Genomic DNA, 26,437 nt, shown 5'->3' on the forward strand with positions numbered 1-26,437 from the left:
TGGGGCAACTCTCCGTCCTCTGCACTTAGTTTTGATGCAAAGGACACCAGCCAGGACTGGTAGAAGAGACCTCAGTCCCTGCGGACAATCAACACTCTACTGCTTTTAGATCCCCTTCTGGCGCCAGCCAGACCCCAGCTGCAGAGGTGGGCTGGAGACAACTCCTGGCTGTAATCCTGTGATGGGGTTTGATGGGGGCACAGTTCCCTGCCTGGGACACTTCAACCATTTCACTCTGCTTGGGAAGGCAGGCTATGACTGTAGTCAGAGGGAAGCCTCTCTCCATTGTACTCTTCTCCCAGAAGGTGCAGAGGGGCTCGCAGAGGAGCTTGCCACAGGAGAGGAATAGCTGCTCTGAGAGCAAGAACAGGCGGCCCAATGAGGTTTCCTGCCTCACCACATCTGTAGTCAGTGTCATTAGTAATTGTACGGATGTGGGGGCACTGTAAGAGCTAGCATGGTGAGGGATGGAGGGACACAAATTTCTCAAGAACAATCACAGCCTATTCAATGCTGGAGCCACGTCATAGGGAGATGGCTGTGGTTTTTCACTCCTCATACAGCACTCACACTTCTGGCATGAAGACGTTGAGGCTGGTTTCATTCTGAAGAGGCTCTATTAGCTTTGTAGCAGGCCACGCTGCTAATGGCTGATCCGTTCCTGATCCTGGGAAGGAGTTGCTTTATAGGAAGCAACAGGAACAGCAGATCCCAAAGGCAGATCTCGACAAGGAGTGAGCAGCCCACCGGACAGTCAGTAGGGCTGAGGTTTGCACAGCAGTTTGAGTCAGACACTTCATAGAATCAAAAAGAAGTAGAGCAGGAAAAGACCCTGGGAGGCCATCTAGTTGGTCCAACTCCCTGACTGAGGCAGGAACATCCCTATGCAAACCATCCTATACAAGTGTGCATGAACAGTCCTCTCACACGACCACTGGACACGGTTCCCCAACACACCAAGAGCACCCTTACCTGCCACAGGTAAAGCAGGGGGTGAGCGCACAGTCAGTGATTTGTTGCTTCAAGGACAGAAAGCAGCCTGTTAAAATACCATGGAGAGATCCAAGGAAGGGGGCCACAGCCCCTGCTATAGAGGAAGAGCGAACCTTCCTCTGCCCCCTCCCTATGCCAATATGACTGTGGGGTACAATTCCTTCCCAAGCTCAAGTGTAGTGATCAGTCTGACCCAGAGAAGAAGAGGGAGACCCTTGAATATTCATTATGGGAGGTGAGGGAGCAGTATTAGCTCTATTTTGCAGACAGACGATATCAAGACCCGGAGATTAAGGTAGAGAAAAAAAATCCATAATTCGGTGGTTGAGAAACCTTGGACTTGGTGTTTCAGAGCACCTAATGTTATACAGTACTTGCCTGGCACCCACTGACTTCAGCTATGAGTGCTCAGCACTTCTGCATAAAAAAAAAATAATAATAATAATTAAAAAACAAAAACAAAAAACCAAACCTTGGTGTCTCTGGACACCCTGAAAATGAACCTGAACCTGTGCACTGACTGAACAGTTTTGTTGAAGCAATTTGCTCAGCACCAGTTAAAGACTATGATATAGGCTGGGGTAGAATTCAGTTCTCAGGGAAGGTATCAAATGTCATCCTTCATCTTTCTGTGGTCCTTGACCTACTCTCTACTTTTCAAGTTCAACAACCAATAGGCAGGCTATAGAAAATCTCCCTCAGTACCCAAGCTAGATTCATCCATAAAGCACTAACCAATGAATGGGTCAGGGGTCCCATGAGAAACATAGCATGTGATCCTGGAATGAAAGACTGTATCATAAAGCATAAACACAAGGGGCTACGTTTGGGTTGCACAAATACTCTTAATGTGAGTAATTTGCTAATTTTGAGTACTGCATTTCTTTCTATGTGAGCATAAACAGATGGTTCAAGAGGGGACAGTTCTAAATGGCAGAAAACAGGGTCTTAACTTGTAAAATACTAGATAATGAGATCTGCAGGCACACCTAACACTTTATTTCTAGCCATATTAGATCCACTTAGCCTCTGTGTCCTTGATTATGTATGGGTAAAATAGGAACATCACCTCTACCTCCCAGGAAGGGGTGTTCTGAGGCTGTATTCAATAACGCTTGTAAATACTCTTAGATGCTCAGATGCAAGTTACATAAACTATAAAAAGGAGCCCTTCTACCTCATTCTCGCAAATCTCTTTTGTCAGAGCTGTTTGAACACACCCCAGGGCTCAGCCAACAGCACTTTGGCACTGATAGTGATAATACAAATTAAGTAATATAGCCACATACAGGCCAAGGCCTTTGGGAGCTGACTAACATTAGGAAGGAGGTAGTAGTGATCATCACAAGAAATTCTTCCTCTTCTGCTGGGCTCCTCACACTTTGTGAATCACAGACAGCTTTATCTGAAAGCATGAGACATCTGTGTTACCACAGCCCGTAGCATGCAAGGATCACACCCCCTATCCGAACAGCTAACACTCCTCCCAGAGAGCGCTGTCATGGTCACCACCATTATCTGGCTGACTAAAGAGATCAGACTTTTCTGTTAAGCAAGCAGATAAGCTTTTCCTTGAAAGGCACTGGAGAAGGACAGATGCTTTCCATGCTACATACATTCACAACCAAGCTTGTTGTGCTCACCTGGAATTTAAGCAAACTCAGCTTTGAACCAAACCAGTCAATACTAGACAACACGACGCATAACGGGTGGGTAGTTTATGAGAATCTGCACAGTGCTTGGAAATTGTATCTACAGCTTTGGCTCAGACACCGAAGACTGAAAACCCTGGCTAAAAACAGAACCCAAGGCCAGTGTCATCATAACCATGGCAACACCTTGGCCAACACTTCAGGTGTGAAACTGCACACCCCCAGAGCTAAAAGCTCAAGCTCTTTAGCTGGGGCCACAATTGGTTCATCTTCCCCGCACGCCACGCAGAAGGTGACAGTTAACACATTCTGCAGTGTGTTACACCTGCACCGGACAGCCTGCATAGTACTGTGTTAGTCCCTGTTGACAAGAACTTTGTAGGCAAGCCACATGAAGACTCAGGTCTGTAAGACACCTCAAAGGACCCAGTTTCCAACCACAAGATCTCCCAAGCAGACCAGATGCATTAGACCCTGCCACTGTTGGTCACCAGACTCTCTCCCAACTTGCCTCTTACACTGATATATAAAGTACTGTTCAATCCTCTCCCAGTTTCCCTCCGTAAGTGTTTCAGTGCTGGCTGGTGGAGCTTCCAACTACTCTGCTCTCCCACTCAAGCTATTTCCTTTCAATTTATCTTCACTCCTGATAGCACAATGCCTAGAAACCCCTCTGACCCCAGGGTTTTCCAACTGCATGAGACCATAGTGATTCAGCTGCTCCCCAAGCTTGTGTCTGCAGCAAACCACTTAGACTCAGGTCCTGTTATCACAACCAGTTTACTAAGGTGTGAATTAAGAAAAAAATCAGCTAAGTTAGCAACCAGTGCAAACACTAAGTTGAAAGCATAGCAAGAATACAGGGAGTGACAAACCTCAAGGTATCAGCATCCTTCCAAGCAGCTTTCTGCACAAGCCATTTTTTCTACCTTCAAAATAAGCTTGCTGAATCCTAATAACACCACCACCTTCTCTAGTGCAGACACTTTCCAGAGCACTACATAAAAATAATTGTGGGTACAGACATTCCTAAAACTTAGCAATGGGACTGGAGAGGTCACAAGGAAATGTCATTGTGTCTAAGGCCATTATATTCTGCTGATCCGTTTCCTTCCTCTTGCTCCAAATGATCACATACTTTTTTGCTTTGCTGCTTTCCTTGCAACCTTGTGCAATATTACTGTGTATTGCTAAAAAACTAGTTGGGTTCAACCCTAGAGGTCGATCTTTTTTGCAAAGAAGAATTAGTTAGGCATGAGAGTCTGATATTAGGCAGAAGGCAGGGCAAGGGGGGATTATAGACTAACTTGTTTGAGTTGACTTGTAAGGGGCCACCCTGCCCTGCCTTCTTTGTAAATGCTACATACCCTCTCAGTGCTTTTGAACTAGGTACTCATCAAAACAAGGAGCAGGGTGGTCTACAGAGAATAATTATGGGCTATTATATCCACTCTCTCTGACTCTCTGTCTCCACTTCAAACCCTTTGCTGTGTCCAGTTAAATGGTGCAACTTTTGGGGATGAGCCTGTGATTGTATGCAGGCTGGCACAAGAGGCCTTTAATCCTGGCCAGGACTTCAGGGGCTAGTGTAACACAAACACAGAAGATAGGAACAACAAGTGTGGTGAAGCCTCATTGCGCAGTTCAGCACCAAAGATAGTCAGTGGCTAGAACTGCCAATATGTCACCAATTATACCACACAGGAAAAGTAGAGAGAGACCTGCTGCCCAGAGCCACTTGTGCCTCTACATGAGAAGCTATTATAAACAAGAGAAAACTCAAGAGCTATTATGCACAATTTGTATAATACTTGGGGCATTGCTCCCTTTTTTCACTGGAGTAGCACTTCTGCAGTCCCTGCTGTCTTCAATAGCCCTATTTGCATGAGAAGTGCTCAGCAGGCAGGGTGGGTCACACAGCCTGCCCCTTGAAGAGCTAAACATTCCCATAGGAGTGAGTCTAGCTGTCAGAAACAGCTGCATGTGGCTGCTTGGCATAGGGCTGGATCCAGATCATCTCACACGAGCTGAATAGCACTGTTCTAACTCAGTTCCCTTGATGTTTCTGGTTCTGCTTTCACAGAAAGCTCCTGCCCATGGGGAGGAGGAGTTAAAAACCAGCCTGCCTCATGAATGAGGTTGTTCTCGTGCAAATGAAAATGAAGTGCTTAGTATGCATGTGGTTTCACTTCGGTTAAAAGCCTTCATGCTTTCAGATGGCACACAACAGATACTCCCTTCCGCCCAAAAACCAAACTTGAGGAGAAACACTGGGAACCCACAGAGTCAGAGACTCGCAAGGTCTGCCAGGACCCTCAACAGTTGGCTTCGCTTCAAAACATTAAGTGCCTTGTAGCAGGACAGTCTCGCTGCTCCATGGGCTGCAGGGCAGGCTCTCTGGGACACATGGGCTAGCAATAGCCATCCCCTGCACTGAGGTACCCTGTGCCGCTACAGTAGCACGTGGGGATGGGGAAGCATGCAGCCCAGGGCTGCCTGCTCCCCCGTCTCTGCAGACTGAGGATCTCCTGTGCCCCAGGCAGCTGCTCCCCTCCTGGCTGGGGCAGTGTGCCTCAGGATAGGGGGAGCAGGCAGCCCTAAGTTGGCTGCTCCCCTGCCCCCACACAACTCGGCACAGGGGGCTTCACTGAAGAGACCCCCATGCTGAGGCACACTGTGCCCCAGCCAGCCCGGAGCAGGCTGTCCCCCCAGTGCTGAGACACATGGAGACAGGCCCCCATGCTGAGGCACACCCAGGGCTGCCTGCTCCCCCATCTTGAGGCTTACTGAGCCCCAGCCAGCCAGGGTGCCCCAGAATCAGGGCTCCACAGCAGGCAGTCCTGGGCTACCTGTTATCATCTCTGCATTTGTCCCGCACTTGCCACTTTGGTGAGCACTGGGCTGCTTTTTTCCCCAGGATTTTTTGCAGCACTGGGGCAAAATTTTGCCCCAGTGCTGCAAATCAGCAGTGTTGGGCACTGATTAATGTGCAACTTGGGCAGTTTGTGGCACTGCAGACCTGTGCTGCCTCACGAACCACACATGCCTGCGTGTCTGGATCCAGCCACCATGGGAGAATTAGACTTGGGGAGCAACAAAACGCAAGGCTGTACTCTAACCCTGCCAAGGCCAAACACCACGTAAACTATTCTAAAGATGCCTATAGGCAGGGGCTTCTCAAGTAGATAGGGCTATTTTGTAGGTGGTGCTTGGAAGGAAGCCACAAGAGGAAAGCAGAAGATAAAGGGTTCTCAGAATGCAGCTGGGATCTTTATTTTTAATGTGCATTTTTTCAGGAAAAGAAAGAAAATCCAGGGAGAAATTTCTGGGGCACACTCGAACCATCTTTAAAAAACCCACACAATCATAGCAGCCTCTGTCCTGGCAATGCAATTCTACAGGGCAGTTCCAGAAGTTTTGAGAAATTCTCCTCTGTTGTCCTGGAATTCAGAGCCTTTCTATGGAAGTTGTATACTGATAGGGAACCGCTATTAGATGCTATAGCCTCTGCCTTAGAGGAAGCTTTAAGTTTGTTTGTTTTTTTAATGAAAGTGTAGCAGGCCCACATATATTTACATTTCTGTATGCATGACAGGGATCCTTAGCCTTAGCAAACAACTAGCAGGAACTCAGTGGCATTCAATGGAACGTGCTTGGAAGGGCAGAAGGAATTTTCAAGTGGCTGGAACTGCAACATGTCCTCTTCAGTCACTGCAGCTGACACCGAATGCTCTTTCTTTAAGAGCTATCCTTGTGTCTAAGCAAACCTCCCATTCATTCCCAACAAGAAACATTGCTAATGAGCTTCCAGGGCAAGTCTCTCTCTCTCCCCTGCATCAGTTCATGGGGCTGTTTCAACTCTCACTGACTGACAGATGGTGCCAAGAAGTGCCCGTGCGGTGGGCACCAGAGACAGAACCTTCTACACATGATGAATCATTGCAGAGCTGCTGTCTGCAGCCTGCCAAACAGAGCTGTGAACTGCTCTAGTAATTTCAAGGGTGTGTCGACGCCGCCAAGACCACTGATAGCAAGCAAGGTTAAGTGTCAAGAATTTAACCACAGTAAAGAAGTCCAGCTCAGAACATTAGGTAGTACCATGATTTTCCCTCATTACCAGCACAGACCCTTGAGTGAAAAAAAAAAAAAGCATTCAAAATTCACAGACTAGTATCATGACATTTTAAATAAGATTTGAATTTCTATTTGCCTTCTGGCTTTTGAGTCTTAAGATTTTTCAGTCATTTCTCCAAAAACCCAAGAGGACTACACAAAGGAATAAAAGTGGAGTCTCTCACATCACAACTCCAGGCTGAGATGCACCCCATCAGATACCACACACACACTTATAATAAAACAGCAGCAGCAACATCAACAGAAAAGCCTCATAATGGTAGAGGCATCTGGATGCAGGAGCCTTTTCAACATAAAAAAAAAAAAAAAAGTCAAAGCAAAGCTCTCAAAAAGCTGTTGTGTAGTAACTTTTTTTTCCTCCTTTTTTTTTTTTTTTTTTTTTTTTTTAAATGTAAAATTTTGTAAACAACAGACCATAAAAGAAATTTGAGGGTCAGTTTTCTCAAGTTTTTTTCCCCCTTCCATGCCCCCATCAAATCTGTTCACACAGATATAAAGCATCATCTATTGGTATATAGAGTTGGCTTCCTGCACTGGTGCCAGGCTGGCTATTTCAATGGTTATTGAAGACTGCAAGGGTCTTCTGTGCAAGAGGACCCACCCTTCAGGCTGCAACTGCAATTCCACCAGGAGGCTCCTATTTGCATGTCTATGGAAGCGATGTAGCCCTTATTTCTGTTCCTTCTCCCCACTCTGGCTGCTGCCTCTTCAGGTGAGCAGTGCGTGCTGTGGGAAAGGGGGGCATGCATTTCAACAATGAAACCTTCCGCCGGATTGTGAAAGAGTCCTGAGTCTGTAGCAGAGGCCTTATGGTTCCCATCAGCTTTTCCAACCACAGAAAGCCTGATAAAAAGGTCACCTTGCTCTTTAACCAAAAGTTTTGAGGCCATATGAGATACTTGCTAGGAAGATGTTATTAATAAGCAGACACATCACAAAGGATTAAATGCTACTTAGCCTGGAAATAGGAGCATGACCCGTATAGAGATTTGGGAACAGCAAAAGGTTAACGCTTGCCCCTCTCCAGATGATTTGAGGCTGTGGGGGATGAACTTTAAGAAGTAGGTCACTCCTGAATAAACTGTGCCCTATGAATGCTGAACAACATCCTCTGTGACATCTGCATGGATGAGCCCCAGAGCTGGGCAACTGCTGGTAGCTACATGGTCAAAGCCTCACTCAACACAGGACTTTGAGCAGAGGAGCCCTGCAGGGCAAGCGTTCCTTGTACTGCCCAGACAGCCTCACTTCTCACTGTGGCCACCAAGATGAGGCCTAAATGGACCACCAAATAAATTTAGCAGGCCTGGCCAACCTGTAAGAAGAAGACAGTGATGGGTGCAAGGGAGGGGGAAAAAAATTTAAAATTTTTTAAAAAAAAGTTTTCCAATAAATGCAGACCTGGTACCAGAGGCTGGGATCTGCTAAGGAGGCACAAGAATCCAGCTTCCTCTGACACTCAGTGGGCATTTAACTCCTTTAAGCTCCTTGACAAATACCAGGCCTAAGGCTTACATGGGGCTGCGAGTCCATTAGGGTGACTCTCCTCACTGTGAACTCATGCAGGCCTGGCCAGGGGGACAGAGGGAGAGAAGATCACATTCACACTAGAAATCACTACACAGGGTTCCCGGTTTAAAAAACTAGAAGTACATAAAACGCCATTTGCAAAAGAGTGACTGAGCCTGGCCCCAGAAGAGGGGCAGCATAGGTAGATTAATGAATGGGGAGAAGTCACCTCCCCTAAAGGGGCAAGGAACACAGGCCCCAAGTAGGGGGAGTGGTGGACCAGAGGAACTGGGAAGGGCTGGGAAGGAGTCCAGAGAGCAAGTGTCAACTCTGACAGGGACAGAGATGCAAGTGGGGACAAGGGGAGGCAGCTGCCTTAGGCCACCTTGCACCTCTCCCACAGGGATTTGCACACAGGGCAGTCTGTAGATTGTGCCCCGTGTAACAAATATGCTATCTACGCACCTTATTCTCACTTTCCTGTGCCTCCCCCACCCCCCACAAAACAAGAGACGTAGCAAAATACAGCAAAAGCCCCATCCCCACAACCTTCCTGCTCCAAGATCAGCATCTGGGGGAAGAGGCCTCAGCAGCCATCCCTCGGAGTGGGACTGAGGCACCCAGTGGAGCTGCATTGTCCAGGGGGCACTCCTGTTTAGCTCCTAGGGCACCCCTCCCCCAGCCCCCCACTCCCCTCCTCCCCACCCCTGTTCAGTTGCCATTGTTCCCCATGGAGACCCCGGGTTGCAGAGCTTGAGAGAAGATCTCGCCTTTGTGGAAAGTCGGCATGTAGATGGGTGGAGAGGCCAGGGGTGCCACAGCATAGCCTTGGCTCGTCACTGGGGCAGGCATGGCTTGGTTCACGTCGTACATCCCTGCCTCATTCTCATTGCCAAAGGGCAGCAGCAGCCGCTTGCCCTTCTGGCGCCGGTTGCAGAACCAGACCCGAACCACCTGGGGGGTAGGGGCAAGGGGAAATAGAAATGGAAATGGATCAGCCTCTTGAGTTACATGCATTCCTCCCTGGAGCCAGCAAGGTGAACAAAACAGAGGGAGCTTAGACCCATTCTCCATTGGGAAGTTGCCTACTTTCCTTCATTTCCACCCTGAAGTCCTGGCGTGAAGCATCCACCACCCTGGCTCAACAGTACAAGCTGGAGAGCTCAGACTAAGTGCCAGAGAGCCCTCTGCACTAGGGTCTTTGCACTGGATCTCTGCATGGGCTGCACTATGACCGTCTCCAAATGGCTATAAGCGGGTGCCTCCAGTTACTGGGACAGTCCTGGGCCTAAATTTCACCTACCAGGATCTACTGAGAGGGCGATCATCTAACTAACAAGCAATCCCCCAGCACACTCCCTCTGCATCTGGGACTGTAGCATCTGGGCTGACACTGAGCTCCTGCCATGTTCTTATGGCCGTGTACTGAATTTCACTGAGACTTCTTCTGAACCACCTTTTGCCCTAAGGCCAAACCTACATCTTTATCCAGGTTAAGATCCTCTGCAATCTGCGAGATCTCTTGGGGACTTGGCTTGACACACTTGCGGAAGAAGCTCTCTAGGGTCCCCTTGACGTTGGTCTCGATGCTGGTCCTGCGTTTCCTCTTCCGGGCCTGGGCCAGCACTTGCTCTGCATTGCACAGCTGGAAAAGCAATGGAGAGGGCAAGAGAGAAGAACCCACAGGAACCTTGGCACTTCGTTAGAGGGACCCATAGAGCAATGCTCTTCCCAAGCCCAGGCTAATGCCAAGCAGTGCTCAGCTAAGTGGAGGTAGATTGGTGACCAGTCTTATATGACAAAGTGACAGCTTGCCAAAAGATATGCCCTACCATTTGGTCAAGTCTGTTGAGCACACTGCCACAAAGGCCCCTCTCTGACCACCTAGGGCAACACTGGCACTTACTGGTTGGCTTGCAGGGGGCAAGTTTCCAATGGAAAGAGCTATCAGCTGTTGCAGAAGACACTAGAAGATTTCACTTGTTCTGCTCCCTCCGGGAGACTCTCTCTCTCTCTCTCCCCAACCCTTCTACCCCCCCACCACAAACAGCCCAGCACAAGACACCCTGAGGCCAGGGAAAGAGCAGTTCAAAAATTACAAATGGATTATAAAATGTGTCACATCAGCCCACCTATGAGAGGTGGGAAGAGGCAGGTGGCAAATGGGGAATTTAACCAGATATTTTTTAAGCACATCAGAGGAGGAAGCCAGCATGAGAAGGTGTGGGCTAAGCAGCAGGCAATTAAAGAAGATATTGCATTAGTCCTTACTGCAGAAGGCATTAGGGAGATCCCTACCTGAGACCTGCTCTGAGGTAGCAAGGTTGAGGTAGTGCCAGCGGCTGCAACGTTAAAGGAAGATCTACAAGGAGTTGCTGGTCAAGGACCAAGCATCAGCAGGAACAGATGGCATCAGCTGAGGCACCAAAGGAACTGGGTCATCAATCCCAGCTGGGTTTATAGGGTCTGGGGTCTCTGAAATCAGCTGCTAGGTTGGAAACCTTCAAAGCAGCCCTGTGGGCCATAGCATACTCCAAAAATCTCTGCAGTGCTGCTTTGTGCAGTCATGCACCTTAGCATGACCCCCTGTCCTGGGGGGTATAATGGACTCAGAAGACAGCTTCACAGCTGGGCCCAGGTCTGCCTGTATGGGAAGGGATTCCTCCCCAGCTGAAACCAGGACTTTCAGAGCCCCTTCACTCCACTCCAGCCCTCTGACCTAGAAATCAGAAAAGTGTATTGGACAGGCCCTCCAGGGGTCATCTAGCCCAACTCCCTCCCCAAGGCAGGATCACCCCAATTGAAGCTACCCTATCCAAATCCATTGTGTAGCCTTTTAGCAAAAGATCTGTTAAAATGACCTTGAGAGACCCCAGGAACAGGACCATGCCTCCCCTGACTACAGAGGAAGGCAAATCCCCCAGGACGTACCAAACTGACCATGGGGTAAAATTCCTTCTCGACCCCTAGCATGGTGATCAGCAGGGATCCAGGTTTTCCATTTCCCATGGAAAAAAAACAAAACAAAACAGAGAAAACCATGGATTTCCCATTCTGAAATCAGAGTAAACACAGATTTTGTCTTTAGCAGAGAAACCCACAGATTCCCCCCTTTTTGCAAAGGGCTTTTCAGGCTAGTTGAGTTCCACCCTGCAAAAGCTGTTTGCAAAGGGGCAAGGAAACCCCCCAAACCCTGCCCAGAAGGGAAGGGAGGGGTGCGAGCATCGACCTTACCGGAGGCTGCTTCAGGCTCACTCTTCTTGGAGATAAGTGGGGCTTGTGGGGTGCAGGGAGGTTTGCAGTTGGCCAGGCACTCTGGCTGGGGGGGTTTGCAGCCTTCCTGCTCCTGGCTGGAGCGTCCGGATGGCTGCAAACCCCTGCCACTCCCAGCCAGCTTCAAATCCCCTCTCTCAGCTGGAGTGCCCAAGCTGGCTGGGGGCTGAGGGAGTGGAGAGGCTGCAAACCCACCCCTGCCACACCCAGCTGGAGTACCCGAGGGACTACGAATCTCCCCCACTCCCAGCCCGAGTGCCCAAGCTGGTTGGGGGCTGACAGAGTGGGGAGGTTTGCAGCTGGCTGGGCACTCCGACCAGGAAGAGGCAGGGGGTTTGCAGCCTACCCACTCCCTCAGCCCCCAGCCAGCTTGGGCACTCTCTGACCAGGGGCAGGGAGAGTTCCAGGTAGCTGGACACCCTGCTGCCCTCCTCCAGGTCCTCCAGATCGCAACGTGTGCAACTGGCATGGCAGAGCCATGCGGGAAAGCTGCCCTGGCCATGGTTCCTCTGTGTGCATGGGGGCAGTGCCTGTCCAGTCTCCTCTTGTGTGGATGCTGCAGGATCGTGCTGCTGCACCAGGCTGTACACACTGTAATTTGGAAGGCAGCAGGGTGAGGAGCACAATCCTGCAGCATCCACACACCCTGCCCCTGCCCCCCACAGATCTTAGGTGTGGGTCCCCTCTGTCCCTCAGGAGTGCACACTGCAGCCGGGAGCCGGCCCTACCCGAGCCCACAGCAGGCAGGCAGCCTGACCAAGGCTTATCCAACCTCTTCCTGAGCTTCTCCAGCAAGACAGATTCAACAACTTCTCTAGACAGTCCATTCATTTGCCTCACTGTACTAACAGTGAAAGTTTTTCCCGATATTCCACCTTAACAGACTTTGCTGCAGCTTCATAGAACCAATGAGTGGGAAGGGACCTAGATAGATCGTCGAGTCTGACCCCCTGCCACGGGCAGGAAGGAGCACTGGGGGTGGCAGGGGTCATAAGACCCCAGCCAGGTGCCTGTCCAGTCTCCTTTTGAAGATCTCCAGGGAAGGTGAGAGCACCACTTCTCTGGGAAGCCTATTCCAGGCTCTGGCCACCCTTACCGTGAAGTAGTTCTTCCTAATATCTAACCTAAACCTATCCTCCCTCAGCTTGTGGCCATTGTTCCTGGTGACTCCAAGGGGGGCCCTGGTGAACAGACTTTCCCCGAGTCCCTGCTGCTGGCCCCGATAAGTTTGTAGGCAGCCACAAGATCCCCCGAGAGTCTCCTCTTGCGGAGACTGAAGAGATTCAGGCCCCTCAGTCTCTTCTCATAGGGCTGGCCATTGGACCTGACAGAGGCAAGACATTTATCCTGGGATTTCAGGTCACAAGGGAGAAGGGGAGGCCAGGTGTGCACTCCCCACAGTACAGGTACCAGATGCCACTCAAGTGGCAACTGTTCATCAGGGCACCCGAAGAGAAAACCAGGAGTAACGGCCACAAACTCCTGGAACATTGATTCAGGCTCAACATTAGGAAACACTCCTTTGCAATCGGGGTGTCCAGACTGTGGAATAAGCTCCCTCCAGAGGTGGTGCAATCACCTACCTGGAAATCTTCAAGAGGAGATTAGACAGTCACCTTGCTGGGGTCACCTGATCCCACCTGGCTTTCCTGCCTGATGCACGGGGCTGGACTCGCTGATCTTCCAAGCGTTACAATCTATGAATTGAAGTGGAATGGCAAGGCCACACCACTGGAACACTTTGCCCTCAGCTCTGTCACAGTGGGTCTTGACCATTGGGACAAGACAGCAGGCCTAATCCTGTCCCTCCTGACCCCCACTTACCTCTTGCAGATTGTCATTGTTTTCAGCCTCATTGAGCCAGCGCTGCAGCAGCGGCTTCAGCTTGCACATGTTCTTGAAGCTCAGCTGGAGAGCTTCAAAGCGGCAGATGGTTGTCTGGCTGAACATCTTCCCTGGGGGAGCATGGAAGGAGGTAACTCATACAGCAGGGGAGGAACAAGTTGCCAGGCCCATCCCTCATTCCAAGCTTAGAATCAAAGTTAGGTCTGGAAGGACCCTCTAGAGCAGCGGTTCTCAAACTTCGTTTTTCGTGGACCACTTGAAAATTGCCAAGGGCCTTGGCAGACCACTTAAAAAACTTTTTTTGTTCTACAAATCAAAGCACACAACTCATATTTTAATATCAGTAGTCTTAACCTTTCTAGTGCAATGGGTGTTTTTTTGAGCAAAGTTTTGGGAAGTCGAGTATGATGTTTGTCAGCTTTAGCCTTAGGTCACCTTTCTGCGGACCACCTCAATGGAGTTCATGGACCAGTGGTGGTCACGGACCAGTTTGAGAACCTGTGCTCTAGAGCTCATCTAGTCCAACCCCCCAGAGGCAGGATCATCTCTATCTACCCTGTACAAATCCACTGTCCAATCTAGAAACAGAACGATGGTCAACCCTGACACACCTACAAGACAACACCCTAACCTGCACAGGTAAAGGTGGAAGACTGTCAAGGGAAAAAGAACTACCCCCCCCCCCACGCACACACCACACACTATGACCTAGCTATGGAGCATTCATGATGCTTGGGCTGCTGCTAAATCTGGGAAATCCCCATCTGAACTTGTGCAGCTGGGCTCCCCACCTCTGGGACAGGCCATGGTCATCTGCTCCCTTACCTTGTACCCTGGTATGGAAAGTGGGGGGGGGTCCTCTCCTGCTCCTCTCCTTAACTGAGAGATCTTTTAGCAGCTGAGGTCCCTCCCTACCCTGCCCCCCCGTGGGTTCTGGCAGTCCCTAGTGCCACTCCACAGAGTTTTGTTATCTTCTACCATCTACTGGGGAGTAAATCAAGTCACACCAGGGGGATCAGGTACTAGGACACCTCTCAAAAAACATTTAATGACAATTAAAAGATTACCCTCAACTACTTCAGAAGTACTGGCTAAAGCATCAGGCTGAGTCCTCAGGGTATTTATAGGGCTCTGACCTTCCAGCTGCTCTGACTGTCAAACTGTGGAGGAAGCTGCCCCTTTTTGAGAGGAATGCGACTGCTCCTGCCTTCCTTTACCCTAGATGAATCATCTTTCCACCCAGACAACCCTAGAAACACCAGAGGGGCCCGAGGCAAAAGGAGGAAAGGGCTGACGCTCACCGTAGAGAGTCCCCAAAGCCAGCCCTACATCAGCCTGTGTGAACCCCAATGTGATGCGTTTGTGTTTGAGGTCCTTGGCAAACTGCTCCAGCTCCTCTGACGTGGGAGTGTCCTAAATAAAGCAGCAGAAAACATTTCTGTGAGTGTTCAGTGAAATACCCACAACCCTGAGTGTGATGCAAGGGGGTGAGAAAGAGAGAGAGGTGGCTTTGCTCAGACAGCAGAGACGGATGCATGAGGCAATCCCTGGAGATACAAGTTTCATTTCTGCAGCTGCCTCTGGGTTTCAGCACAGCAGCTGTGACAGGCATCTGAAGGGCCGTGGTCCTAGGTGGTTTATCTCAGCAAGCCTTCACCCTGCAATTCAGCCATGGTGCAGAACCCCAGAAGGAATCCCTTTAGCTGGACACTTCCTGGGAAACCCAATTTAGCGGCAGGAAACGGTTGTTCCATGTTGCTCCATCTCATTCTGCTTCACAGCAGAACTTCTGTCTCAGAAGTCCCCTAGACCAGTGGTTCTCAACCTTTTTTGTACCAGGAACCATTAGTAAAAACACCGATGGCCAGTCTAGACCCAGTTCCCTTCACTCCCAACCCATTACCCCCAGACCAGCAACGTGTGGGGCGGGAGGTGGGTGTGTGGGGCATAAGGGCCCCAAGCGGCTAGTTGCAGGCAAGGACAAAACCAGTTTCCCTCATTTTTCTCCTTTAGAAGAGAATCCATTTTTAAAGTTTGTTCACAACCCTTTCATATGTTTTTGCAACCCACAGGTTGAGAAATGCTGACCTACATATCCCACTGCCCTGGTATAGTCTGCAAGGAGTGTGCAACACCCACTTCTTTCTCATAGCCCTGTCTGTCTTCCTCACATAGCCTGGTATGATGTTGAAGTCAACTTCTGCAGAGAGTGTAAAACTTGAACAGCAAGACTAGGGGGAAAGGAAGTGTAGGAAGAAAGGGGCCAGTGATGCAGGTTAGGCCTGAGATGAGAGCTAAACCATATAAAAGAGATTTGATAAATACAGTAACTTTTAAAAAGCAGACAGACTCAAATTCTGTGTCTTTGAGGCATACCCTCCTTCCCCACAACACCACCACATACATCCCCACTCCCTAGGGTCAGCTTCTCATTCCACCCTAGGCAAGTGTCCTCTGAGATAATGGATTAGACACAGAGCCACCTATTCTATATAGCAAGGGCGGGCAATTATTTCAGCTGGAGGGCGGGCCACTTGCGGCTCTCATTGGCTTGCCAAAACTCAGTATGACAGGCAACTAGGGGCATATATATATTAATTTTCTCAAATTTTAGGGACCCCGCAGGCTGAATGGAACGACCTGGTGGGCCGCATCTGGCCCGCCCCTGCTATATAGCCTGCCCCGGGGATGGAGTCACCAAGACAGGCAGAAGCCAGTTTGATGCCTCTTTCTCCCCAGCAATGACAGCACTTCCCACCCACCTGCCCTATCCACCACAGGACAGAGACCCTCCTCACCCATGTACCAGAGCTGCCCACAATCATTAATGGGTAATTTAATCCTCACTCACTCCATACCAGGCAGGGATAAGCAGCCTCCATTTTACAGGAGAAGTTGCTCAAGGCTGGGTAGAGGAAAGTAATAACAAGTGCAGATTCTGTCTATTTTTTTTTTCTAGTAAAAGTACTACTTTATCTTCACCACCATCCTCTTTCTGAACCCACTTAGTCTTTGCAGTATTTGGAGTCTCCATCAACAACAGTTTGTTCTTCCTGGCACCAGTTAGCATAATTTCAACAGGCTCCCCAAGCCCTAGGGGCATTTAGTCACACCTACTTTGATAACTTCCTGGCTCAACGGGGTCCAAAACCAGAATGGAGCCATGATAGTCCTCAACCCCTGGGCCAGGACTCAAAAGGGGGTTGCAAGAACATATGAAATTGTTGCAAACAAACTAAAAATGGATACTTCTTTAACAGGAGAAAACTTGGGGAACCATGGGCTTTCCCTTGCAGGCTAGCAAATTCCAGCCTGTGAGGGACTGCCTGGGGGGGGGCCTGCCCCACACACTGCAGGGCCAGAGCACTGGTTTCTACTTAAAACTATTTTCTGCATCGGGACTGGCCAATGTTTACAAATGGGTAAGCTCTCCTAGCACAGAGAAGGCTGAGAACCTCTGGTTTAACACTACCTCTGGCAGACTAGCTGCAGAACCTCACCTCAATTTCTGTACCAAGCCCAGGACTACTCTTTGAATTCAATCCCTGAATTCCCAACATTTAGCAAACTCAGTGATCTAAGCTAAAATTGCAGCTAGTACATGCTTTCAAAAACCAAAGCAACAAGTTTGCATAAGCCATGCATAGGAAGATTGGACTGAGATATGGTGTGCGCCAAGTCTCGACTCACCAGCCAGCCTGTTAACACCATCCTCCTCCCCACTGCACAATCTCTTTCCTCAAGGCCCTCCCCTTCCACCACTACTCTGGATCCTGCCCTGCTCCAGGCTGGAGGGGACAAGTAAAGAAGAGATTGGAGGCACCTCCACAGTAGCCATAGATGAGCTCCTAGTGAGATACACCCATTGATACTGGCTGGGGAGCTGGCTCATCAGCATCTCCCCACCACAGGAAGTACATAGCTGTTAAGTGTTCCCTTGCCAGAAAAGACCAGCCCTAAGCATGCATCGATTTGCACTTTGCCTACAAATATGGGCAGATAGCATGGGTGATCAGCATGTGGCTTAGCCAACCCTGGGTGTGAGCAGCTACACTGCTAAGCCCAGCTCAAGTTACTGCAGCCTTACCAGAGCTGCAGGACCCAGGGAACGGTGGGAAAACTAACCAGCCCAATGAAACCAGATTCTGAACTCTAGACCAGTGGTTCTCAACCTTTTTTGCACCAGGACCCATTTGTAAAAAACTGATGAACAGTCCCAACGCAGTGCCCCTCCCTCCTGACATACCACCCCCCAGCATGTGGGGCAGGGGGTAAGTGTGTGGGGCAGAAGGGTACACACCCTTCTGCCCCACACATAAGGCATGGAGGGGCCCCCAAGCAGCCCCTCACAGGCTGTAACTCTTGACAGCCTGCAAGGAAAAAGCCACCATTTCCCACGATCTTCTCCTTTAAAGGAGAATCCATTTTTGAAGTTTGTGACCCTTTTGTATATTCTTGTGACCACTTTTTGGTCGCGATCCATGCGTTGAGAAACACTGCTCTAGACAATGCTTTCAGTTAAATGAGTTAACTCACTTACAGCACCACCAAGATTCTAGTGAGAAGCTGGGGTGCAAAAATGTAAGAGTGATGCATTAGCTAACTCTGTCCAACAACATACCCCCAAACTAACCCTTACCTCTGCACTAAACCACAACCAATGCACTGACAGCAGCCACCCAGCCCCAGACTGCTACATATGAGACTACCTTATAGCCTAAGGGACCCCCAGTCTCATCTGAAACATACCATGCAGCCAGTGTGGATCTACTACTGCCAAACCCTGTTTCTGGGGCAAAGGAGGTCACTAGAGGCTCTAAAACCGCTTCAGTTCCAGGTGCTTCCCAAGACCAAGCACCTGGTCCACTGGGTGCTCCCATGGGGAAAAGAAACAGGGTGCAACCAAAGTCAGCAGGTGCAGTGTCCCACGCAACAAAATATTTGCTATTGGAAGGTCCATATCCGCCTTTCAGCTGGCTCTGCTGCCCAAAGGCCTAATTTCTAAAATGCTCAGGATACAGCAGCCTGCTCTTAACACCAAAGATGAAAACATTACAGGCCTAATGATCTATAACCTACATTATCACATACACTGGTACAATGGGTACAAAACTTAGCCAAGCAACATGATGGCTTTTCACGCCTGCTTGACCTAGAGATAAAGGTCAAAGGTGGTGAACAACCTCTCTGGGATAGCGATTCTCAACCAGAGTGCCACCAGATCCTTTTGAGGGCATGCCAAGGTGGTAAGGGAAGTGAGGAAATAAGCAGATAAGATGCAGGCTCAGGTTTGTCCCTGCTTAGCTGATCCCCCATGGCCACTGCCTGGTCCCCTCTGTAAGGAGATAAGCACTATAATACATAACGCTAATTGTTGAAGTTGGGTGCTACTCGATTCCCAGGTTAGAGCTGTGCCTTGAGTCTAAAAAAGGTTGAGAACCACTTAGAACTATAAAGGAAGGGAGAGCCACAACAGACCACCCATCCATGCTCAGGTTCTCATTTACACACCATTTTCAGAGCAGCCCTCCCCAGATCTGCTGTGGCACAGCTTATGAATCTTGCCTCAGTTCCCAAATATTCTGACCAGTCAGCTATTTTGGCACACGTAATCACTACCCTCCTCGCTTTAAATAGGGGTCCAGTAATGCACAGGCTAGCTGCACACAGTTGGGCCTTCTCAGATGCTCCATCCATCCCAGAGATCCAGAAAAAAAAAAGTTCTTCCTTCTGTCGCCTTTTTTCTTTTTTTAAGAGAGGAGGGAGCGCCTTAATTATCAGAGATGCTGATTGTCCCCAACTTTCCTGAATGATCCACCAAGAGACCTCCAGTCTTCTCCGTACTGAGTTACACCAAACATACACCCCCCCCCCCAAGTTAGTGATGCAAACCCTAGGTGAGCTTAAGCTTAAGCCAATTTGCACCAAGCTAAAATAGTCTGAGGTTGATTTACCTGTGAATCAAGAAACTGAACAGGTTAAAGCTATGATAGCCTGACGGGATCCAACCTCTACAGTCACAGTAGCTGGCTTTTTAAAAATTCCACTTAAAACAACAACAATAGCTGGAGGGGGAACATAAAAGCAAGTGTTATGAGGCTTGATGGCTTTTTTTGCACAGAAGAGGCAAAGAATGGCATGCCATCCAGAGAATCTGAAACATTCCTTGGAAAATGATATGGAGACGGCAGCTCTGGTATGCAGCAGCCAGCAGAGGGACCCCAAGGAAAAGTCACGCTCTTATCTTGAAGATCGGCCAGGTTTAGATGATAGCCAGAGAGAAATATGGAAGCAAGCCCCATTCAAAGCATCAGAAGAGAGTTTGAACAGTACTGTTACGGCTCAGGATGGGATCCAGAAACCCACCGTCAGCCTGGCAGTGTAGCCCGTACAAGCCCTTCAAAACCGGTAAGGCCCCTCCTTGAAGGGCATCCAGAACACTCTGGAGAGCACGTGGCCGCTATGCCATTTCATCCTGTACCTTGGGTGGGACTTTAACACCACTGCTGAACCTAGGCAAGAGAGGAGGTGATGTGGGAGGGAAAAATGGCTTTGAAATACAGCGCAGTAGGGTAATATTGGGCCTGGGTGAAAGCATGTGGTTGCAAAACCTGACATCCTCTGCTATTAAGACTCCTGAATCAGTGTTTGTAATCAGCTTCTTCCATCTATGGCTATTGTAAGACACAAGGCCATAAAGCCCTTAGGGGGCTGAACTGAAACTCTGCCTGAGAGAGCTGGGTAAGAAGACTGGAGGAAGAAAGGAGGGTTGCACGCCTGTTGGAGAATACGGGAAGGCCATCACCGCAGAGCCAAGACCACTGAGCAGCTCTGGCACTGGACCCAAGTCCCAACAAGCAGCATGAGTCTCTGCAGGTTTGAACCCAACTTCTGGTAACCCCGAGCTCCTCAGCCCTGCCACTGCAGCCTCTTCCTTCTGTAACTCCCCGGGAAAGGTTCTGCCTTGCGTCGTGCAGGTGATCAGACCACATCGCCTCACCGCCTCTTCTGGCTTCAAGTTCTGCAGACCAACAAAGAGGCTGAAAAACTAGAGGCTCACGGAGAAGCAAAAGGAGAACAAAGAAAAGCCTGGAGATGAGAAAGTTGGGAATTGAGGGAAGAGAGAGAGAGAGAGTCCTGGAGGGTTTAGGCTAGTAGAAACATCCCACCTGCGGTACAGGGCAGCCTTGTAACCAGGCCGCTTGCCACAGAGCGTTCCTGGCACGGGGCCCAGCCGCGCTCTCCCTGGACTGGAGCGTCTCATTTGATCTTTAAACCCCCTGCTCCCAGCTCCGTGCCGGCTGGCTCTCAGTGCCCTAACCCCAGTGATCACGGGTCCTTCGGAGGGAGACAGCCCGGGCAGAGTCTGCAGACAAACTTCCTGCTGGAGGCCTGAAGCAGAGAGCAGCCCACGAGGCGGGCAGGTGCGGCCAGGCGCTGAGGCAGCACAGGCCAGCGCCGGGCGCTTACCTCGTCGCCGCTGTCGCTGGAGTGGCCGCCCTCGCTGGCGGCGCCGCTGGAGCTGGAGCTGGCGCTGGAGCTGCCCGGGCCCGAGAGGGCGGCGGCGCCCTGGTGCAGGGCGCCGGGGTAGAGGGCGCGGGGCCCGGGGAAGACGCCGAGGCCGGGGAAGGGCTGGCTGGGCACGGGGCTGCCGCAGGCGGGCGCCGGCCAGAACGGGGCGGCCCAGGGCGGCGCGCAGCAGGGCGGCGGGGTGCCCTTGGCGTCGGGGGAGCCGGCCGGGCGCTCCGCCTCGGGCGCCGGCTCCTCCTTGGCCGCCCGCCGCCCCTCCAGCAGCGGCGGGCCCCGGCGGCGGCCCGGCCAGCCCCAGCTGCGGCTCCGGGTACCAGGGCTTGGGCTCGGCCGGCGCCAGCTCGGCCCCGTACTCCACCTTCACGGCCGGGAAGGCGAAGAAGCCCTGCTGGGGCGGCAGCGCGCCGTAGCCGCCCCCGTCCGGCGCCAGCCCGAAGCCGTCGGGGCTGAACATGGTGGCGGCCGCTCCGCTCCGCTCCGCTCCGCTCCGCTCAGCGCGCCATGAGCCGGGCCCGGCCCGGCCGCCCCGCGCCGCTGCCGCCCTGGCTCCGAGGGGCGGCGCGGCCCCCTCTGAGCCCCGACGGGCGGCGGCCCGCGGCTTGGGCCGCTATGGTAATGGGCCGCCCGCGATTGGCCCCGCCGAGACAATGGGCGCCAATGGCTCGTAAATGAACTTGATTCCCGTGGCCCGGGGCGGCCCGGCCCCTCGCCCACACCTGGGCTCCCTCGGGGCCGGGGCCGCGCCCTCGCAAGGCCTCTGGCTCCTCCGCGGGGGGCCGGGGCCGCCCCCGGCAGGACAGCGGGCCTGACGGGCTCGGCCCGGGCACGGGATCGCAGGCGAGGGGTGGAAGGCACCCGTGCTCGCAGCAGGGTCATGCCAGGAGGGCGTTGTAAGGACAGGCCCGGGATGGAGATGCCACCCCCTCTCTAGGCAACTTGTTCCAGTGCTTCACCACCCTCCTCGTGAGGCGGGTTGTTTCCCCGTATCCAACCCAGACTGCCCCAGTTCATCGGGGCGAGTCACTGCTGGGCAGGGCCTGCTCCTGGCTAGCTGGAGGCCAAGAGCCGAAACGGCTGAGAAGGGCTTGATGGCAGCCTCCTGCAGAAACCAGGGTTAGATAAGGAGAGGGGTGGCACATTACAGGGCTGGCGCCACTCCTGATGGCTCGAGTGTTGCCCTCCTCTTCCCCACCCTGCCCAGTGGCCCAAGGGCTTTAGCTGCAGCATCCCAGCTCCTCTCGGGCAGCCTTGAGGGCTGTGCTCACCTGGGGTGGAGGGGTTTTGCTTGGCTGGTCTCTGAACTCAGCTGATCGTGACCCTGTTATCACTGAGGCTGATCTAATCAAGGAAAAGCCAGCAGCACTGTTGTCTCTATCTCAAAGGGCTTTTCTTCCCCATTGCCCAGTTTTACAGTGGTGCTGTCGCACCTTGGCTTATTTTAAGCACCAAGCCCTCCCTGCCCCCATCTCCTCTTCATCATATTGATTACAGCCAGTGGGACTATCCTTTCAGCCCATTAAATAATTAACATGCAACTGACAACAGCCCTCTCCAACAGCCAGTCCCTGCAGCAAGGGCTCATCAGGTGGCAGACGCGGGGTGACCCCAGCAGCATGTGGGCTAGATCTCCTCTCCAGAGGCACTGTGGAGTAGAGAGGGGTCCCAGGCTACCAGTGATTTTTACCTATTGATTAACCTGTTTCATTGATAACTGCTGGTCAATTGGCTTTGGAGTCTCTCACTCTGAGATAGGCCAAACAGATAGGTCTGAAGAGGCCCCATTTCCTTTGTCTTTGGGACAGGGCTGCCTGAATGGAGGGTAGTTTGTCACTGATTTATGAAACAATGGCTTTGGATTATAGCTGGTGGGCTGTGACTACAGCAACTACAGTTTGTAGTTCCTGAGAAAAGCCTGAGTTTCCAAAGGGCTTAAGTATCCTGAGCTCTAGTTCGGGTCAATGAGTTTCATACCACAAGACACTGGTGGGGGGCAACCCAGGCACTAATTCTGTCATTGCACTTAAAAAATAAAATAACAGAAACAGAGGGAGATAAGGTTTTTTGGGTAGATCTGGTATCTGCTATGTCCTTAGACCAACCTGGGTACAACCTATACCCCATAAACAGGGAGAAACTCCAGCCCCAGGAGAATTCGAACAGGCTCCAGCAAGGCCAAGTTTTAGCCCAAAATGTGTGGACTGTGAATGGAGTGGGGCATAGACTGTCATTTCCAAAGTATTTATACATAGCACAAGACCTGCTTGAACTGCCATTGCTGTAATATAAGGGATGCTCTGTCCACCAAGAAACAATCTTGAAAGTATATTGAGGTTGCCTGGTCAGTCACTCTTAAGATTATAAAATGCCTGAGTTAAATACTGTATCACTTGAATTGGCCCCTTTGTGCATGACAATGGTAACTAATTACATGACCCCATGCTATTTTCCCTAAGACTCCTGCCTAAAGTAGGTAGAGTGGGAGAAAATAACTAACTCTTAAGAATTTCATGGAGTCTTGTGATTTGACTGGGAGCAGGGTGGGAAAGAGTGCTGTTTTTAATGCCCCTGATCTATTTTGCATCAATTCCTTTCCATTTAATGGTCAATACCTGGGGCACCTATGGATGCAGACTCTGGCCTTGGGCTACACTATTTGGCCTCCTAGAAAACCTATGACGTGGAAATGGCATGAAATGAAACTCTGATACCCGTAAAACTCAAGCCCCATGCTTTGGATCTTGGTGTGACATCCTCAGAAAGGGTGGTAGTTTAATATTTGTGTAGCATGGCTGAAGCCTCTGGAGATGCAACAGTCAGAGCGGTTTGGGCCACGTCCCCAGCCTGTCCCTGAAGCAGGAAGCTCTGGGGCCTGGTCCAGGAGGAAGTAACACTGCAGGATCCCAATTGCCAGTGATTCACCTCTGCTCCTCCCGGGCTCCAGCTGGGCTTGGGACATGTTTAGGAGATCCTTCAGCTCCACAATAACCCCCTTCCCCCCTTCTCTTTGATTTATTGTTCTTTTGCCTGGCCTCCTCCTCCTCCTGCCCCAACCTGCTCTTTCACTCCATCCCCCCAGGAAGCACATCAACCCATCCTGCCTGGAAGAGCTCAAACACATTCCAGCTCCCCTTTCATATACAGTACCAGGGGGAAGGGGAGACGTTGACTTTGAACTGGCTCTTTGTAGAGAGGTTGCCCATTGTGGAGAGCAATGTTTTTCCTTGGGGATGTGGAGCAGGTCAGTGGGGTTCCTCACAAGGCCCTTGTCCATTTCAATGCAGCGATTCTCTTGGGTTACAGAAGGTGTTTTCCTCATTGTCATGGGGTCATTGTGTGGCTGGATCAGTGGGTTCAGCTCCCTCTGGCTGGCTGATTGGACCATCTTTGAGAAGTTGCTGCTAAAAGCTGCACGTTCCAGGTTAGCAAAGATTTTTAAAGGGGCATTTCCGTAAAGCCAGGGCTCCTGCAGGCTTGCAGTTAAATATACTGGTACTACAGGAAGACAGAAGACAACGGGAAAGAAATAGCAGACTTCGTATGGTGTGGAGGGGACTGGCATAGACTTTTGAGAAGCAAGTCCTCTAAAGAGAACGACGAGTGAAAGCACTGGAATGGTGCATGGGCATGCAGTGCAAATTGTATAACAGGACTAAAACAGTTTGACTGGCAAAGTGTGTTTTGGTCTGCCAAGTGAATCACAGTGGTCACTTGACAGGTTGTTAGAGGTACAGTCTATATAGTCTATATAACTGCAAAAAAAGCCCTGCATTTTTGCTGGAGACCTGTCCTATATAACTACAGCTGTTTCTAGCAGGCCACATTCTGTAGTCTTTATACAAGTCAAAACCCAGCTGTTACCTCTGTGGGGTTTGCTAGGGTAATGACAGCAGATTTTGGTTTGTTATCATGCTCACAAGTGGGAACCTATTTCAGTAGAACATCAGTGTGTGTCCTAAAGCCCCTGCACATGGGATGCTGTAAAAGTCCAGGCTTTCTAAAGCAGACTTGGGTGCCCCCAAGAAAACAAGCTTAGTTTGCCAAGGTAGCTACTCTGAGAATCAGTTCCCTCCAGTTTGGCACTCAAAAGTAAGGTTAAAAGAAAATATCACTGGTTTTTTTTTTGAAAATCTCAGCTACCATCAGTGTTTACAGAGCAAGGGACTGGCCCCCAAAGTCCTACCAGCTGAACTGCTGAGAGCCATTCTATAGCTGAGGCTCTTGCAAGACAACCCACCCATGCTTGCTAAAGCTACTCACTGCCTGGTCTGTCTGACCAGAGGTAGAAATGAAGGGCCATTGCCTATCCTATGGCTTCCAATAGTTCTACCCCTGAGCAGCTGGAACTGTTTAGTAACATTTCCCCAGTATGGACAGGTTGCAGGAGAGAACTCCAGGCCATTCTGAACCAAGGCATTTGTTCTGGAAGGAGAGGTCCTAGGCCCTGTGCTTCTGTCGTAGGATTTGAAGATCCCAAGAGCATATGAACAAAAGGGTTTCCAGCAAAGCCTGCTGGACCGGGAAGCAGGATACAAGCAGCAGCTCTTTCCAGTCTGGAAACTATCTAGGGACAGTTTGTTGGTGGGGCCTTGGCAGAGAGCCCTCCCTCCCTCCACACTGTGTGAATCCTTTTCTCCATCTTTTTACCAGGAACTTAGTGTGTTACCGGAGGCACCACGTCTGAGGCTATATCTCATACAACATTAGAAATGTGAATTCTCACCCAGTAACAACATAGGATATAAGCCATAACTAGTCTGAATGGTTTATATTAATTAACTGAGGGGAAGGCCTCTGAGACCACAGTGTGGTTCTCTGGACCAGGTTGCTTCTTCTGCTAACACAAAATAGCAGTTCCTAGATGCAAGAAAAGGGGATGAAAGTTTTGCAGAAGAGGAGCTGTGTTCTTTTGGCTGCTAGGAACAAGGCTCCATGCAGCAGCATACCATGATGTCTCTGCCTACTGGCAGTGGTGGTGTGTATGGCAGGTATCAGGCATTTCAAGCTTCAGTGAAGTAATTAGCTACTCCAGCCTCCCAGTTCCCTGGATGTAGCTACAATGAGCTCTCATAAAGTCCTGTGCTAGGAGCATTTACACCATCGTTTGCATTCACATCAAGGAGCTAAAGCCATGGATGGGGGTCCCATTGCACAGAACAAAGAGATGATCCCTGCTCTAGGGAGCTTCTAGTCCAGGCCTAAGACAGCAGAATAGGTAGATACATAGGGTAGGGAAGCATAAGGAGACACTTGTGAAGCACAAGCCCTTCAGGCTTACCAGCCTTAGGAATGATAGAAGCTCTCTGCACACAACAGAAGTAATTGCTCCACATGGCAGGGCATCTGTGTACAAAATACCTGGTCTTCCCTGATAAATCACACTATTATCTCTAACTCTTATATTGCATCTACCTACCATGGTGATGAGTGAACACAAATAGCAGTCAAAAAAACCTGTTAGAGCAGCTCTATCTGCCTGAGTCATTGAGGGTGCTAGGGGCAGG

General features: G+C 50.6%; 1 protein-coding gene across 1 annotated transcript; it reads right to left on the minus strand.

Annotated features, from left to right (window-relative positions):
* Nucleotides 1-8,999: 8,999 nt before the first annotated feature.
* LOC149855507 (POU domain, class 5, transcription factor 3-like) lies at nucleotides 9,000-21,390 on the minus strand. Its single transcript, XM_090022579.1, has 6 exons — nucleotides 21,290-21,390; nucleotides 20,877-21,234; nucleotides 14,708-14,819; nucleotides 13,386-13,516; nucleotides 9,769-9,933; nucleotides 9,000-9,242 (listed from the first exon to the last, which is right to left on the minus strand). The coding sequence occupies exons 1-6, from the start codon at nucleotides 21,388-21,390 to the stop codon at nucleotides 9,000-9,002; spliced, it is 1,110 nt and encodes a 369-aa protein (XP_089878705.1).
* Nucleotides 21,391-26,437: the final 5,047 nt, after the last annotated feature.

Source organism: Crocodylus siamensis, chromosome 11 (assembly GCF_052110815.1).
Source record: "Crocodylus siamensis isolate JL-2025a chromosome 11, ASM5211081v1, whole genome shotgun sequence".
NCBI lineage: Eukaryota > Metazoa > Chordata > Crocodylia > Crocodylidae > Crocodylus > Crocodylus siamensis.

What these genes read in the sequence shown, in the direction of transcription:
- LOC149855507 (XM_090022579.1), bottom strand. Translation starts at nt 21,390, where the DNA reads ATGTTCAGCCCCGACGGCTTCGGGCTGGCGCCGGACGGGGGCGGCTAC. An exon ending in GGCTTTGGGGACTCTCTACG is followed by an intron (nt 13,517 to 14,707) that starts GTGAGCGTCAGC and finishes ATGCTCCCCCAG; the next exon opens with GGAAGATGTTCAGCCAGACA. An exon ending in ACAATGACAATCTGCAAGAG is followed by an intron (nt 9,934 to 13,385) that starts GTAAGTGGGGGT and finishes TTGCTTTTCCAG; the next exon opens with CTGTGCAATGCAGAGCAAGT.